Source organism: Armigeres subalbatus, chromosome 2 (genome assembly GCF_024139115.2).
Source record: "Armigeres subalbatus isolate Guangzhou_Male chromosome 2, GZ_Asu_2, whole genome shotgun sequence".
Lineage (NCBI taxonomy): Eukaryota > Metazoa > Arthropoda > Insecta > Diptera > Culicidae > Armigeres > Armigeres subalbatus.
The window spans coordinates 200,206,141-200,222,576 of NC_085140.1; the positions used below are offsets into that span (position 1 = coordinate 200,206,141).

Sequence of the window (16,436 nt, forward strand, 5' to 3'; positions counted from 1 at the left end):
TCCTCCGAAAAATCGAGTTTTGTCTGTACCGCGCCCGTTTGTATCGTGCCTCGTTCCCCCTCGTGCGGTGTTGCAGCAATCTCGCCCATGCTGCATTCTTCTCCTCAACCAACTGCTCACATTCGCTTGCCTTGTCTAAACGTGGCGACAAATAAATTCGGAGACACGTTCAAGGCACCAATGTATTTAAATACATGGGGAGGCTGGTAAAGGAGCTTGTAGAAAAGTATGGTATTCTTTGCACTGTGTGTGTGCAGGGTGCAATATTAAAAAATGTAAACTGTGTAAAAACAGAATCCAGTGTATATGATTTGGTGGGTCACGTCACGTGCCCCATCGAGCCCCAGCTTAACTCCGCCAGTGATTGAAAAAATTGGCGAAAAATCAGTTTTTTTTCTCAAGACAATTTTGGCGTATATAAATTTTAATCAAATATTCGATTTAGTGGGTCACGTGCCCCATCGTGCCCCAGCTTAACTCCGCCAATGCCCAGTGGATTTTATGATATAGATTTAAGAAGCACAAAATATATTTAAAACATAAGGAAAAAACTCGTTAGCTTTCAACTAATCACAGCTGCTCTGAATACTTGCCATACTTTCCGGAGACGAGCCAGCCTCGGGCTGAAAGTCTCCTTAATAAAGACAAAAAACTTGCCGTAACACTAGTTTATTATAATTCTTAGATTATGTCAGTGAATGTTATAAATTTCCTTGGGGAACTATTTCAATACAAATTTTAAAGTACCAGTATAGCGCATCTCTCGGAAAGTGGATTAATCCAGATGATTTCATAATCGTTGTTTCTGTCTCTGAACTTAGTTCTGAAATGCAATAATCAAATACTGTTCACTGCATACGAGCGGTGTGCTGTATTAGGTGAGCAATCGCTAAGCACAAATAGTTATTTCTCTCACAAAAGCTTCGTCTAAATAAATAACAAAACGAATTAAATTGCGTGAAGCTCCTTACATTCTAAGTATAGCTTTTCATACATTGCTCTTCGCTTATCAGGAGAGAGTATACAAGAGATGATAAGAAATATTCAAAATAAGGTTTTTTGAGCCACAGTCTTTAATCAGAGCTGGAACTAATTTCCAATATCAGTCATACGGAGCTTGATACACGTTAATTCGCATTTGCTGGTCGATGAGTGCAGGTCAACACATCGTCTCGCACATAGGACTGGTTTTTTGGGTTTTAAGTTTCTAGTTTCTCCTGGAGCTTGTTAGCATTTCAAGATTCCCACTATGAGCTGCCTGTCGCGTTTTCGCCTAATCACTTTCGATGTTCATAACACGTTGCTACAAATTCGGTCGGCGCCTGGCAAGAAGTATGGAGAACTTGGAGCAATGTTTGGAATTAGTAACAATAAGAATCAACTGGTGGCCAATTATGTACAAAGTTGGTGAGTATCTTTCGGAAAACAGTATGTTTCATTAGCATTTGGTTACTGGAGTCTTATGACCCTATAGACTTGACATAATTATACAATACATGTTTCTTATCTATGCGCAGGCATAAAATGAACCGGTTGCATCCGAATTTTGGACTGAAGACGAAAATCGGATACAGACAATGGTGGCAAATGATGATTGGAGGTAAGAACAAAATTGAAACATTCAGAAATAGTTTTCAAAATTGAACACGCATTACAAAATCATTCGTCGAACAATTTCTGGTTAAGAGATTTATTTGCATGCATCGCTGTGTCCGTGTTTTTAATGCACATCGGTGAAGACACCAACATCGTTGGATGCAACACCGTAGATTTATTCCCGATACTGCACTTAAGTATGTATCATAAATGTGGAGTCAAGTGTTGAAAAAATGTGGTTTATTACAAAATTATTTCATTTGGCACTTGTGTGTGTTGGTATATTTTTCTTTGTAAATATCGACACAACCAGACATCTGACATTCTGACGTTTCTGTGTTGTGTGTTGAATAATCGTTATAAGATGTGATTTATAAATTCTTCCTATGACAGTCTGAAGGCAAAATTTAGGGGAAGGTGTTTGAGTGCGCTGTGGATGTGTACAGCGTTCAACCTGTTTAAGTTCAATATGATTTATTTAATGTTCGGAGGTTTTTCGTGTGAAAGTCTCTTGAATTTGATTGTACTGAATATTGCCTAGGGTCATAGTCTGAAACGGCTTCAATCCATAATAACAATTTCATCACTTTTAATTGAATTTGCTAAGTTTGGATTATATTGATGAGATAATACGTAGTTCTATGAGACAAAGTTTATGAATTAAACTATTTTACTTTTTAATTAGGGATCTTCTACTTCCCAAAAGGCATGGAGTATGTCGTGCTAGTCACATGATTCACGAATGCGTGTAACTTAATATAAACTAATAAGAAACTAATGATCCATGGTAACATAACATAAAATTATAGCAGGTTCAACTGCCTAGTAAATATTGAGTTACAAGGCCAAAATGTTTCCGTTAATTTAGAATGCCTTTTATCAACAACACCCTATAATTAATTTTTTTTCGAACGCGCTTTTCAATTTTGTTTTATTTCTTTCCTGTTTTTTTCAATATCAGGGAAATGTTTATTGTAATAATTCACTTATCAGTAAATAAGAGGAGCAAGTTGATATGAAATTTAAAAATGTTTCTATTGCATAACAAGCAGCAGGATAGATTTTATTACTATGGAAGAAACGTTCATAGTAATTTGTGCAACTTGATGCGAAAATATGATTTCTAAAACACAAATTGTTCGGTCATCCAACGGAACTCAAAATGTATAGTTTTTCTCATCAATAATGCTACGTTTAGACAAGGCAAGTGAATTGAGCAAGTCGCTTGAATCGAACACCTTAATTCAATTCACTTGAACGAAAAGAAAGTTGAACATGTTCAACTTTTGGCAAGTCAATTGAATTCAACTGAGTTGTTCAATTCACTTGCCCTGTTAAAACGTAGCTAAGTAATTTTTAGTGGTCCTCTTTTTCTCCTTGTCATAATTTCCTCAACGGAGACACTCAACTGGAGCCGCTTAAGCCTCGAAGCTTAGGGGCCGTACACATATTTCGTAAGCACTTATGGGGGGCCCTTATGGGGGGGGGGGTTTCGGTCAATATCTTACGCTCCATATTAATAAAAATTCATTTGTATGAAAAAAATTTAACATAAGGGGAGGGGGGTCGAAAAACCCAGAAAAATTGCTTACGCAATAAGTGTACGACCCCTAAGTATTACTTTCACCAGTTAATATTTAACTAGGAAGTTTCTACGTTATCATTATAGCACATTAGAGTGTTTTTTATTCTTAAAAATTCATATAGAAAATAAAAATTGATGCCTAACAAGGTGTGAGGTGATTTCTTATGACGTATCAGTAGTCGATCAAGCGAAAATCTGATACAATTTTTATTTTTTGATTGCATCAACTGATACTCAATAGAAGTTATTTAATTCTTTTATTTAAAACATTCTTAATTTAATGCGTTTCTTGGTTAGTTGCTGCAGATATTTCTGTAATAAAAACGAATTGCTGGAAATACAGCAAAGTATTTAGATTTTTTCTTTTGCTGAAAATACAGTAATGTACCTGTCATTTTCATGATTCCGATGTTTGCTGGAAGAACAGCAAAAAAAAAAATTGCTGAATGGATTGCTGGTTTTACAGCTCGGCAAAATCCAGCAAAATTTTGCTGATTTCCAGCGAAAAAAGTTTGGTGTGATAGGCAATTATTTTGTGAACATATTGTCGGCGTAGCACCAACTTAGATTTCGGAAGTCGGGACTTCCGAACCGAACTTCGGTATAAAAAGCGGTCTAACTTTATTCCGGATAGACAATATACATAACTAATGTTATTGTATTCGCGAAGTCGAAGCAAAATTTTTCACACAAACTATGACAGTTCTTTATGGGTTTTTACAGTAGAGCAACAAAGAGGAGGAAATGGCGGCCATGTTTCACTCAAACTCTGACAGCAATGGGATTTTCCATAGGAGGGAAGAGCAAAATTTGCTTCGACTTCGCGAATTGGCATGCACCACTCGGTAACAGCTCGGTAATATAGCCGAACCCTCTGGAAGGGCTCTCAGTGTAAATTGAGTACATTGCGTATCACTAATTTTTTTTCGCTGAAATCCAGCAAAGTTTTGCTGATTTTTTTTGTGCTGTTAATCCAGCAATTATTTCAGTAAAAAATATTGCTGTGCGACCAGCAAAAATATTTTCCCAAAAATGACAGCTAGATATCCTGAATTTTCAGTAAACAATAGTCTTATGTTTGCTGATTAACCAGTAACTGGGTGACCAAAAATGTTTGCTGAATTTCCAGCAATAACAATACCTGCATATTGTATTTCTGAATCTTTGTCTTCATAATTCATAAAAAAAACGATCGTTTATGTTTTACATTTTCATATTTATTATGATGTTTAATGTAGGTAGGTCAATTTAATCTATTGATGATGATGTAATAGACCATCGTCCATCTGAAATAAAAATATGTGAAATGTGATCAATATAACAAGAAACCCACGAACTTTTTTAACCCTTAAAGGCGCAAGGCGATTTTTTCAGAAATCGTCGGAAATATTTTTACGGTAAATAACCATTGAAATTATTAACATTAAAGGTATTTTCGGTTTGTTGTTTTAAAACAACATTGCGCATTTAAGGCTTAAATTAAATGATTGAATATAACTTACTGTACCGATGTAGTTTCTGCAAGCCTCAGATGTTATGTTCCTTTCATCGTTCTAGTACGAATTTTTACGTTTTATTGGATTGCCACTTATATATAATAACGAAACACGTGCCTCGACGAAAAAGTAGATTTTCTGCCAGAAGTACAAGTCCAAGCTTGACATTTCGTTGACAGGTTAAAATCTGTTAAGATATTTGCTGTTTTCCAGCACATAATGAAATGCTGATACGGATTCAGCAATTGTATTTGCTGATTTTCAGTGATTAAGTGGATTCATTGCTGATTTTCAACGATCTGTCAAATAAATTACTGATACCAGCATGAAATAATTTACTGGTTAGCTTTCAGCAAAATATTATGCTGTGTTACAGCAAACTTGCATGAGAATATCTGTTTACCAGCAAATTGATGAATTGCTGATAAGCATTCAGCAAACGATTTTACTGGTTCGGGAGAAGAAAATTTGGTGTGAGGATAGGGTCCAATGATGTACTGAGTGCTTAAATAAAGTGTGGTGATTTTTGACTGTTCAATCAGTACCATGAGATACTTTGAATATTATACTTAGGATTGTGATGCTTTCGTTTAACTAATAAAACACACGTCTTGCTTGTAGTACAGTCAAAGACAAAAAGAGAACGATCTAAATATTGATAGTTTTAAGCATTAATAAATGGCGTAATCTGAATAGGCTATTATCAGTGGCGTAAATAAGGGAGGCTTAGCCCTCCCTAGAAAAAATAGCTCCCTAGGATTTGAAAAGTTAGTAAGCAGTGATATCAATTTTCAGCATACAGCATAATGTATATTACTGAAAAAGTATGAAGACAAAAGAGTTTTCTCCCATATTCACCCTATCATAATGAAGTGAGTGGAAGACACATGAGCTTGTTTCTCATTTTTTAGCAAGATTCTTGTGTGGCAGTGAAATTGCACTTGGTGTTAGTGTTAATTATTAAAAGGCAGTATTTAATTGATTTGAAAGCATCAATGTAAGCTTGATATGCACAACAACGGAGAACCACCAAAATATCAATCAAAGCAATCATGGTACTATGCCAGCAGTCAAAAACATGTGGTCAACCATCATAGACGGGAGGGACAGTTTTCCAGCAGACTTCCGCTTGCCTAGCAGCTTGATAATCTCCACAATTCGTCTTAGCATTCGAGAAGGATTTTCATCAGAACCCGAGAAGAATTCCCGGAGGAAAACGAGAAGAAGTATCATTGGAATCTCTAAAGAATTCCTTTCAGAATCAGTATTCCAACCGGAATCCAGAAGAATTTACAATGGATTCGGATGGAGTCGTTCAAAGATTTGCTTCGGAATTCCTTCCTTCAACATCCCTGGAGGGTTTCCTTCGGAATCGCAGGAGGATTCTTTAAGGGATCCCTGGAATTCTGAGTCCCTCGACGATTTATTTCGGGATCCCTCGACAGCTTGCTTCGGAATCCTTCGACGATTTGCTTCGACATTCCTAGAACCAGAGATGTCAATCTTCCCGGAGACTTCACCGCGGTGCACATGCGCGCCTGCACCGCGGTGTATTCTCCGAATATCACCGCGGTGTTTCATGCTACACTCACCGAGCCGCACCGACAACGCGGTGTGCAGCAAAATAGCAGCAAATTACAGTATGATTCCCGAGTATGCGTATTGCGACCAAATATTTGCCAAATATGAAACCGAATATGAAATTGTATCGAATATGCTTGATAAGTAGAACTCGAAAATCGATGTCTGGCGCCATTTTGAATTCCAAGATGGCGGACCGAAATTCAAGATGGCGGCCATATGGACCAATTATTTGACCTGAAACCAAGCCACATGGGTGTCTATCGATCGGGTTTGATTAATAGAACTCGAAAATCGATGTCTTGTGCCATTTTGAAATCCAAGATGGCGGCCATATGGACCAATTATTTACAAAAAACCATGCAATATGGGTGTCTATCGATCCGATTTGATGAGTAGATCTCGATAATCGATGTTCGATGCAATTTTGAAATCCAAGATGGCGGACCGAAATTCAAGATGGCGGCCATATAGACCAACTATTTGACGGGAAGCCATGAAATATGGGTGTCTGTCGATCGAACATTTACTACGAAATCACTGAACATTCACGTCGGAATTCCAAGAGAATCGTCGACGGTATCTCTGGAACATTCCCGTTGGAGCTCCTGGAACATTCCTGTCGGAATTCCTGGAATATTCTCTTCGGAATCTCTAGAAGATATTTATTGGAATCCCTGACACTTTTCCATTGGATTCTTTGGAATATTCTCGTCCGAAATCCCTGGAACATTCCTGTTCAAATTCCTTGAATATTCCCATCGAAATTCTTGGAGGATGAAGGGTATCTAGAAGATTTTCATTGGAATCCCTGGAACATTCACGTCGGAATCCTTGGAGGATTTAAAATCCCTGGAACATTCCCTCCAGATTCCCTGATGGAACATTCCTGTCGGAATCCCTTCCGAATCCCTGGAGGTTCCCTTCGGAATGTTCGGGATTGTTCTTTCAGTGTGCGGGACAATGCCGAGCGCTACTACACTTGGACGCAATAGCCATACGCTATCAATTTGAGTGTGATTGATCCGCAATTGCTTTAGGCGGTTGGACCGTATTTATCAATATTTGTCATTATGACAAACAGTGTACAGCCGCTCAAAATGGAGATCTTTTGCATTGGTCCTATGTAAAACTTGGGGTGCTCACGATAAATGAGTGAGTGAGATTTAGCTATTTGAATAGACTAGACTAGACCGCTAGACTTCGTAGGTTATGTGTAGATCAGTCGATTCTATCCAACTAAAAAGATCGATTTTAATGGTACGAAATCGGCATCGAGAACAGACATAGAGGCTCAAGCATCCACCCCTAAACTTGTGGATGATTGTCATCGACAGGCCCATGAAATCGTGAGCTTTGAAATTTGTGAGGACCAGAGCTATGTTGAACACCTGTCGAATCTATTTCGAAGCCCCACACGACGGTTTGGACAAAGATGAACGTCTGTTCTCTGTGCTCCGAGTAAAAATGGGTTTGAATAAAATTTCGAAGAGAAAAGCTTTCAAATTAATTTGTTTCCTACAAATATTTTTACTCGGGGTGTAGTTTACTATATAATCTAGTAACAACCAAACAGATAAGCGAAATAGTTGCATTCTAACCTTAACATATTCACAATCATCTCAATGCCCAAGTGATAAGTAAAATGGAACGAACTTACACTCAGTTCAAGGCCAACTTTCTTCCTTGCTGTATACGTGTTTGTATTAGGTAAAAAGTATTTTGCACATCATGAAGCAATGATCCATATATTTTCAATTTTATGATTTTAGTGGTACATTTGTCTGATGTTATGGATCATGGGATCTCCTTTTATGGATCAAATTCACCTTTTGAGAGTACTGAGCTTTTACCTCATTGGCTTTATATTTAAACTCGATCTTCGTTTCAAATTCAATAGAATGACAATGTACAGTTTTCAATAAAAATATTTGCTATGTCTGCCATTGCAAGAACATGCATCTTGTGTGGCAAGTACAATTGATCTCAGACCGGACCGAGAATCGAACTCGCCATCTCTTGATTGACAATTCTACAAAAAAATCAACCATAAGATCCTCTCGCCCGAGTCGGAGATTGGATCCACAACATCCGACTTGGTAATATCGTGCTCTTCCGATTGAGATTCCTGAGGCGTATAGCAAAAATGCATTTTCTAACCTATCATGAAACATTCATTCATTTGCCCTTTATGTCTGTAAACCCAGAGTCTATTATATAGGGGAACGGTTCGGCACTTCATCCTATAGCTCCTATTTCCATCCCATCAAAAACAAAGCAATGAAAAGGTATTTGGTTTGTTTCTTATTTTTGTGATTTTTTTCACCAGTGAGCACGCGTGTTAGCAAAAAGAAGCGACGAGATTGGTGCTGTATTTCTTTGTTTTGCGATGAGATGAATATATGTTCAGTGAGATGGAAAACGGAACAGTTTTCCTATAGAGTTGCGCAAAGAGTGAAGCCAAATCTACCTATCCAGGTTTCCACGCTCGGTAATGGCGGCTTGTCGGTGTGTAAAAATCAATCGGTCGCTGTACTGTTTGACACTAGCTGGAGGAAAACTCACTGTCGAAAAGGCCTTTTTCCCTTCCCCTCACCCAAGAACGCCAGTGGGCTTTCCTCCAGCTAGTGTCAAACAGTACAGTGACCAATTGATTTTTACACACCGATAAGCCGCCATTACCGAGCGTGGAAAGCTGGATTGAACTGTCAAACTGTCTACCTATCGAGCAAAGTAAACAAATGCTTGTTGGTAAGGCGGAAGTATTGTTATCGCCTAATGATTAATATGGCGAATTAAAACGCATGAATTGAAATGTATTAGATTGGTTCTAGAAACAGCTTCAAACAAACTTTAATAGCAACAAGAAACTCACGTCTTTGAACTTTGTGGATGACTTGGTTATCGAACTAAAAAGCTTTTGAAGTGAACACTCCTGTGAAGTCACTTGAAGAGTTGAACAAAATTGAAAGTTGCCAACATAATAACAAGTGCATCATTTAGAATAAGTGTAAGAAGATCCTCTTTGCGCAACTCTATATAATAGACTCTGTGTAGACCTATTAAGAATTCTATGTCAAAACGTAACCTCAATTTATCTATATAATTTCTATTATAGGTATTTTCAACGAAAATGGAACAAACAACATTCCAGAGGATAAGATCGACCAGATGACAGAACATTTTATGGAATTCTTCAAAACCAGTGGTTTTTGGCAGCATTGTTATGGTTCGGTTGACTTCCTGAACTATTTGAAACTTCAACGGCACAACGATTCACAGGGCAGAAAGGAACCACCCTTTAAGCTGGGCGTTATATCCAATTTTGATCCCAGGCTTGATGTTCTGCTCAGGAATATGAAGCTAAATCATTATTTTGATTTTGTGCTTAATTCCTATGATGTCGGATACATGAAACCATCGAAGGAAATTTTTGCTGCTGCCATGAAAGCTTCCGAATTGAAGGATCTTAAACCGCAAGAGTGCTTGCACATCGGAGCGACACCGGCTACCGATTATTTCGGAGCCCGACATGCTGGCTGGTATGGATTGCTAGTGCATGAAAAATCCGCAGATGAACTGTCTCGAAAATACGGACAAACGGTAGATGATAATCACGTGTACTCTAGTCTATTTGATATTCATAAAAAGATTTCAAACGATTATATGAAATGGTAAATATATGTTATGGTGGACGATATAATTGTTTTGTTTGTGCTTTTATCTATACACTGATATCGTTCACTCCCTGTTAACACCCACAAAACTACGAACCGTTACAAACTAGCAACCCTATAACCAGACACCGGCGAAGTGAAAAACTGTCGAATTGGCAACGTATGAAAATGCATGAAATCGTGAAAATAATACTGAAAAACCCAGAAAAAATGCTTACGTTATAAGTGTACGCCCTCCTATAAGGTTTGTGCAGGTAAGTGGCTAGCTTTTCCGGGGTTATTGATGAGCTCAGCTCCGATACCATCCTTACCAGCTGCTTTATTGGTCTTTAGCTGTTGGATGGCATCCTTAACTTCCCTTAAGGTGGGAGCTGGTTGGCTTCCATCGTCCGCTGAACTGACGTAGTCATCTCCTCTGCTGCCTTGACTTCCACTGCCTGTACTCTCAGCGCCATTCAAATGTTCTTCGTAGTGCTGCTTCCACCATTCGATCACCACACGTTCGTCCGTCAAGATGATCCCATCCTTATCCCTGCACATTTCGGCTCGCGGCACGAAGCTTTTGCGGGATGCGTTGAGCTTTGATAGAACTTGCGTGTTTCTTGAGAACGGCACAGCTGTTCCATCTCCTCGCACTCCGCTTCTTCCAGGCGGCGTTTCTGCTCCTGAAAAAGGCGGATCTGCTGACTCCGCTTTCGTTTATAATGTTCCACGTTCTGTCGGGTACCTTGCTGCAGCGCGACCGCCCGCGCTGCGTCCTTTCCCTCCAGAATCTGTCTGCACTGTCGAACCAATCGTTTCGTCGACTTCGTGTCACATACCCGACGTTGTTCTCCGCTGCGTCGTTAATGACTGCTTTGACTGTATACCAGCAGTCATCAAGAGGGACCCCATCGAGCTCATCCTCTTCCGGTAACGCTGCCTCGAGATGCTGCGCGTATGCAGAGGCGACATCAGGTTGCTTCAGTCGCTCTAGGTCGTACCGCGACGGTCGTCGGTACCGAACATTGTTGATGACGGATAGTTTTGGGCGTAGTTTAACTGGTTTAACAATCACCAGATAGTGGTCAGAGTCGATATTAGCGCCACGATATGTCCTGTCGTCAGTAAGGGTTCTTTCTAAAATTACGTAACGCTAAATTTGGTGATTTTGGACCCCCAACCTGCCCCTCGTAACACTGTTTGTATGGAAGGTTTAATTTTTTTGTATGGATCGTAACACTCGGCTTGACCCCCTCCCAATACCTTCAGGGTTACGTAATTTGTGAAAGGACCCTAATGTCGGAGAAGTGCCGTCCATCAATCAGAACGTGGTCGATTTGTGACTCTGTCTGCAGTGGTGATCTCCAGGTGTACCGATACGGGAGGCTGTGTTGAAAGTAGGTGCTGCGAACAGCCATATTCTTGAGGCGGCGAAATCAATTAGTCGTAGGCCGTTTTCGTTCGTCAGCCGGTGAGCGCTGAACTTCCCAATAGTCGGTCTAAACTCCTCCTCTTGGCCAACCTGATCATTCAAATATCCTATGATGATTTTGACGTCGTGGCTTGGGCAGCTGTCGATATGAGCCGATCCTGACACGGAGAACAGCTGTTCAGTAGACGCTCAGTAATGTCGTTTTCGTTTATTCCGAACGGTGTAGATACACCGGCGGTGCAACATTTGCCACCGCAAATACGAACGGTTTAGGTGCAACTTTTTGACTGTCAATACAGCAGCCGTTCGATAACTGCAAAATGTTTACTTTTCAGTTAACGAATGCCGTTCGATAACTGCAACGCATTCTAGACGTCAAACGGTTGTCAATCGACGTCAAATGCAATTAAAGTGCATCTAAATGTGCAGCGCAATGCAGCTGTCATTGAGTTTGACATCAGTTTGAAGTTTAGCGGTCCGATAACTGCAAAACTGTTGCAACTATCGAATTGCAGTTAAAAAGCATTGCAATTAAATGACTTGCAGTTATCGAACGTCTACTGTACATCTTTTCGATGGTGTTGGTGATGTCGTCAATCAAATTTATCGAATATCATATAGCGAGTAAATATTATTGAGATTTATGTAAGGATGTAATATTTGTAAGGATGTAATATGATTATGTAATATTTTTGTCTTGTTTTTAATGTTTTTTTTTTAAATATCTACTTTTTATTGCACAAAGTATTACCCAAATTTTGTAATTTAATTTTGCAAATTGAAAACGTTGTAGATAGTGGAATATATAGATGAGCGAAGATAAATCCACTGTCTCCAAACGAACTGTCAAACGTGTCTCCAAACGAGCATGACGTCACGATTTCAATGGAAACGTTAAGGGCTGTGACGTCATATGCGCGTGTGCACGGGCAAAAAAATAGACTCAGCCATGCTTTCGCTCATCTATAGATTCTACTATCTATAGTATAAAGTAGTTTCTTATGCGTTTTGTTTATTGTTTGTAACATACTTAAATGTAGAAAAATCTTCAAAAAACAAAGGGCCCTTGTAGAATTTGATAAATTGTGAATGTTAGAAATTCATGAAATCTAGCCGTTTATATTTACAGTAGACGTTCGATAACTGCAAGTCATTTAATTGCAATGCTTTTTAACTGCAATTCGATAGTTGCAACAGTTTTGCAGTTATCGGACCGCTAAACTTCAAACTGATGTCAAACTCAATGACAGCTGCATTGCGCTGCACATTTAGATGCACTTTTATTGCATTTGACGTCGATTGACAACCGTTTGACGTCTAGAATGCGTTGCAGTAACGGCATTCGTTAAATGAAAAGTAAACATTTTGCAGTTATCGAACGGCTGCTGTATTTGAAAACTATTAAAAACAAAGATCCATTCAAATACCGCCATCGGGGGTGACGATGAGTATAGATAGTAGAATCTATAGATGAGCGAAAGCATGGCTGAGTCTATTTTTTTGCCCGTGCACACGCGCATATGACGTCACAGCCCTTAACGTTTCCATTGAAATCGTGACGTCATGCTCGTTTGGAGACACGTTTGACAGTTCGTTTGGAGACAGTGGATTTATCTTCGCTCATCTATATATTCCACTATCTATAACGATGAGTTAAGAATTAGTCAGCCAAGAAGTCGATAACAAAATGGTTGGAAAACAACTCTTATGGTTAATTAGTTTTCTTACTATGTACTAAAATAATTTTAAGTTGTTGACAGTGACCTATTTTCAACCCCATTTGATTCTTTGTCACCCCCAATGACGGCATCAAAATGATCAATAGATTTTGAGTTTTACCAGTAAATAATGCAATACGAGTTTATGGACTTCATAATGGACAACATAAATTTTCACATCTCTACGTGATTGATTTAATACGTTACGTTACGGATTTACTCCAAAGCTGGTCTTTGGAAATATGACATTTTTTCCTTTACTTCAATAATTTCATATGAATTGAACATATTATACAATTCATTTATATTCATAGTACAAAAAATCAAATTTTAAAATAAAGACAAAAACATGATAAAAGCTAAAACAGAAGATAACCGGATATGGTGCGTAAAACTGATTGATGTTAAAACCAAGAACCGCTTATGTGTAAATTTAAATTATTTCTCTATTTAAATAAAATTAGTTATGTAAATCGACTATTATTTCAAGATCAATTCCCAAATTTCACAGTCAAACCCTGTTACATCATGTCTATATTCGTTTGAAAAAAGTTAAAATATAATGTTGAGGAAAATGAACAAGTTTGTTCGATTTACTACATTATGAAAAGAAAATATATAAGCATAAACAATGAAAAGTTTTGTAACTAAATATATAAATTTGTTAGATTAAATTAAATATAGAAAGATTTCTCTACGAAAATTTAGCATGTACCCGAATAAAAAAGTCCAATAGAATTACAATAGAAATTATTGTAACAATACGATAAATTTAATTGTTATTACAATAATATCTATTGTTGCTCACAATAGAATAACAATTAAGAATATTGTTTTCCACCATAAATCCTATTGTAAATGGCAGTTTTACAATAGAAAATAGGGGTTGTTAGTTACCGTAACAATAAAAAAATCGTTTTTTTCTCGAACAATTTTTTTCAATTACAATAGAATTTATTGTAATTTTGTTGTCAAAATTTTTCTGTCAATAGATTTTATTGTACGTTAATTGGAACAACAATAAGGCAATTTAATTGGTACAATAGAAGAACAATAGAATTGAATGTTCATAAATAAAATGTATTGTACTTTTATGATATTTTAATGTAATTCTATTGTAGTTTCTATTCGGGTAGTACTGTGAAATTTAATCTTCATTTTCAATGTCTACCTGCTTTTGTTGATTTTGATATATTTATTTAATTGTAATTGAAAAATCACTAATAATTAGAATAATTCATTAATATTATAACAAATTGTACATTTATAGAAACTTCTTTGGATAAACATTCCTTGCAGCTTCTGATTCTACTTCAACAACATTGATACACATTATTAAATATAATATCAATGAGGAATCCAGTATTTTGCGCTCGGTAATGGCGGCGTGAGTTCCCTACAGTTTGACGTTCAAGAGGTAGAAAACATTGGAACTCATCTAGTTTGCAATGGATAATGAAAAATTTGAATAACAACAAACGTCAACTACTTTGAAAGAAAACAAGCATTTCCAACGGGATTTGATTTTGGTTGAACGAATTTCATCCATATTTTCTCATTTTCAGGCATAAAATAGGCCACACCAAGATGATGTAAGAACCTTAGGCCAAATAAGAACCGCTTAATGAACGACTCCTGAATATTTTTCCCTAGATCTTTGGATGAGGCTCCAAGGACTTTGTAGAACATCTAAAATATCTTCATGCGAGCGATATATTCAAGTCACAAAACCGGTTAATTCCCTTGATATGAATACGATTTTAGAAAGATGAACTTTGATATAATAGCCGTTCGCCATTCGATATAGGGAAACACTTCCGCAGTAAGGTTTAATGTGGATTATGAGAAAGTTCCAACTAGGCTAGGCGACCATTAGGTTGTCATCTGAATATAATTAAATATGTGAATGTACTGATTTTGCAACTTGAAGACATTAACTGCAAAGTTATTCAACGAATGAAATATAAAGTCATTAAAATTCACCATCATTCTCACTGTATTCAATTGGACGACTGTGCTTACTTAATTCGAGCAACATCAAGATACTCTACTAATAGAATTAGTCTAAATTTTTTTTTCCAAGAATGCATAATTACAGTCGGGATTCGCTGGTTGGGATCTTAATACTTGGGTCACTTTTTAGTTGGGCCTCCGCTGGTTGGGCCATGGCCCAACTAAAAAGCAACCGTACGTCAAAATTCAATGTAAACCCAGAAAACGGGATTGAGCGTCACTGGACATCATTTGTGATGTTCAAGTCGAAATACACGTGTTTAAATGGCTGTCAGTTGACCCAACTAAAAAATCGAATTCGTTAGTTGGGCCGAGGTCGTGGCCCAACCAGCGAATCGCGACTGTATATATACAATATTTTTTGACAGACCTAATGAAATACTTTTTAATTTACGATAAGCACACTAATATGCGATGGGAATGAGTAATATTGGTTGAATTCAAGGTTGTACCGGTTGCTCCTTCATGTAAGAAAAAGAGAAAAATATCTTGAGAAAATTATACAGAAGTTGTCTTCAAAGCATTTCTTGTTTGGCTTGTCGATCGCCTGAAAATGAGAAAATATGTAGATAATTGAAGCATTTATAAATATAAGAACACATTAAAATGGAACTCCTTGTTTTGCTCATGATAGTTGACATTTATTGTCAAATTTTTATAATCCATCGCAAACTAGATGAGCTCCAATGTTTTCTACCTCTTAAATGTCGGACTGGAGGAAACTCACGCCGCCATTACCGACCGCAAAATACTGGATAGATATCAGTTGAGTAGATGGCAGTAGTGGGCCAACGTATATCAATTCAAAAGTTTACACAGGATTTTCAATAAAATTTGTTCTAGCCTAAATATCTTTTATCTGTGGTTAAAATTAGCCGTATTTATCTTTTTAGCGCTAGTGTTAATTCCGAATCGCTCCTAGGTAGCAGCACTACATTGTTTATGTAGTGTATGCCAGCCATCACTTAGTGAGATTGAGTTTTTATGTCGGGCAGCCTGCGTTGGCGGCGCTGAGGTACGATTTAAATCTTTACACACGTTTTTAACGAAGTTTTGTTCGAGCATCCATGTCTGTTCTCTGTGATACGACCATCACGGGTTGCTTGTATCCCGGCCAGCACCATGGGGAGGAGGTAGGGATAACTAGGTAAGAGGCTATCCATCCAACCAAAAGTTCCTTTAAGAGAATTTACGATTTTCGCTTAAGCAGCGCGGAGAAGCTGATTAAGCGGAAAACGAACTCTTATGTCGTTTTCGGTTTTAGACCTGGGTCAGGTCCGACCCCGACTCTGAATAACCGAACGAAAAACGAATCGGGATCGAGTCAGTATGATGGTGTTAGTGAGATCTCAAGCC

General features: G+C 37.8%; 1 protein-coding gene across 1 annotated transcript; it reads left to right on the top strand.

Moving 5' to 3' along the window:
* The first annotated feature begins 883 nt into the window (after positions 1 to 883).
* On the top strand, positions 884 to 9,961 carry LOC134211502 (rhythmically expressed gene 2 protein). The gene is made up of 3 exons (XM_062688398.1): positions 884 to 1,407; positions 1,518 to 1,600; positions 9,377 to 9,961. Exons 1-3 carry the CDS (start codon positions 1,250 to 1,252, stop codon positions 9,934 to 9,936), a joined length of 801 nt encoding a protein of 266 aa, XP_062544382.1. The 5' UTR covers positions 884 to 1,249; the 3' UTR covers positions 9,937 to 9,961.
* The last annotated feature ends 6,475 nt before the right edge of the window (positions 9,962 to 16,436 follow it).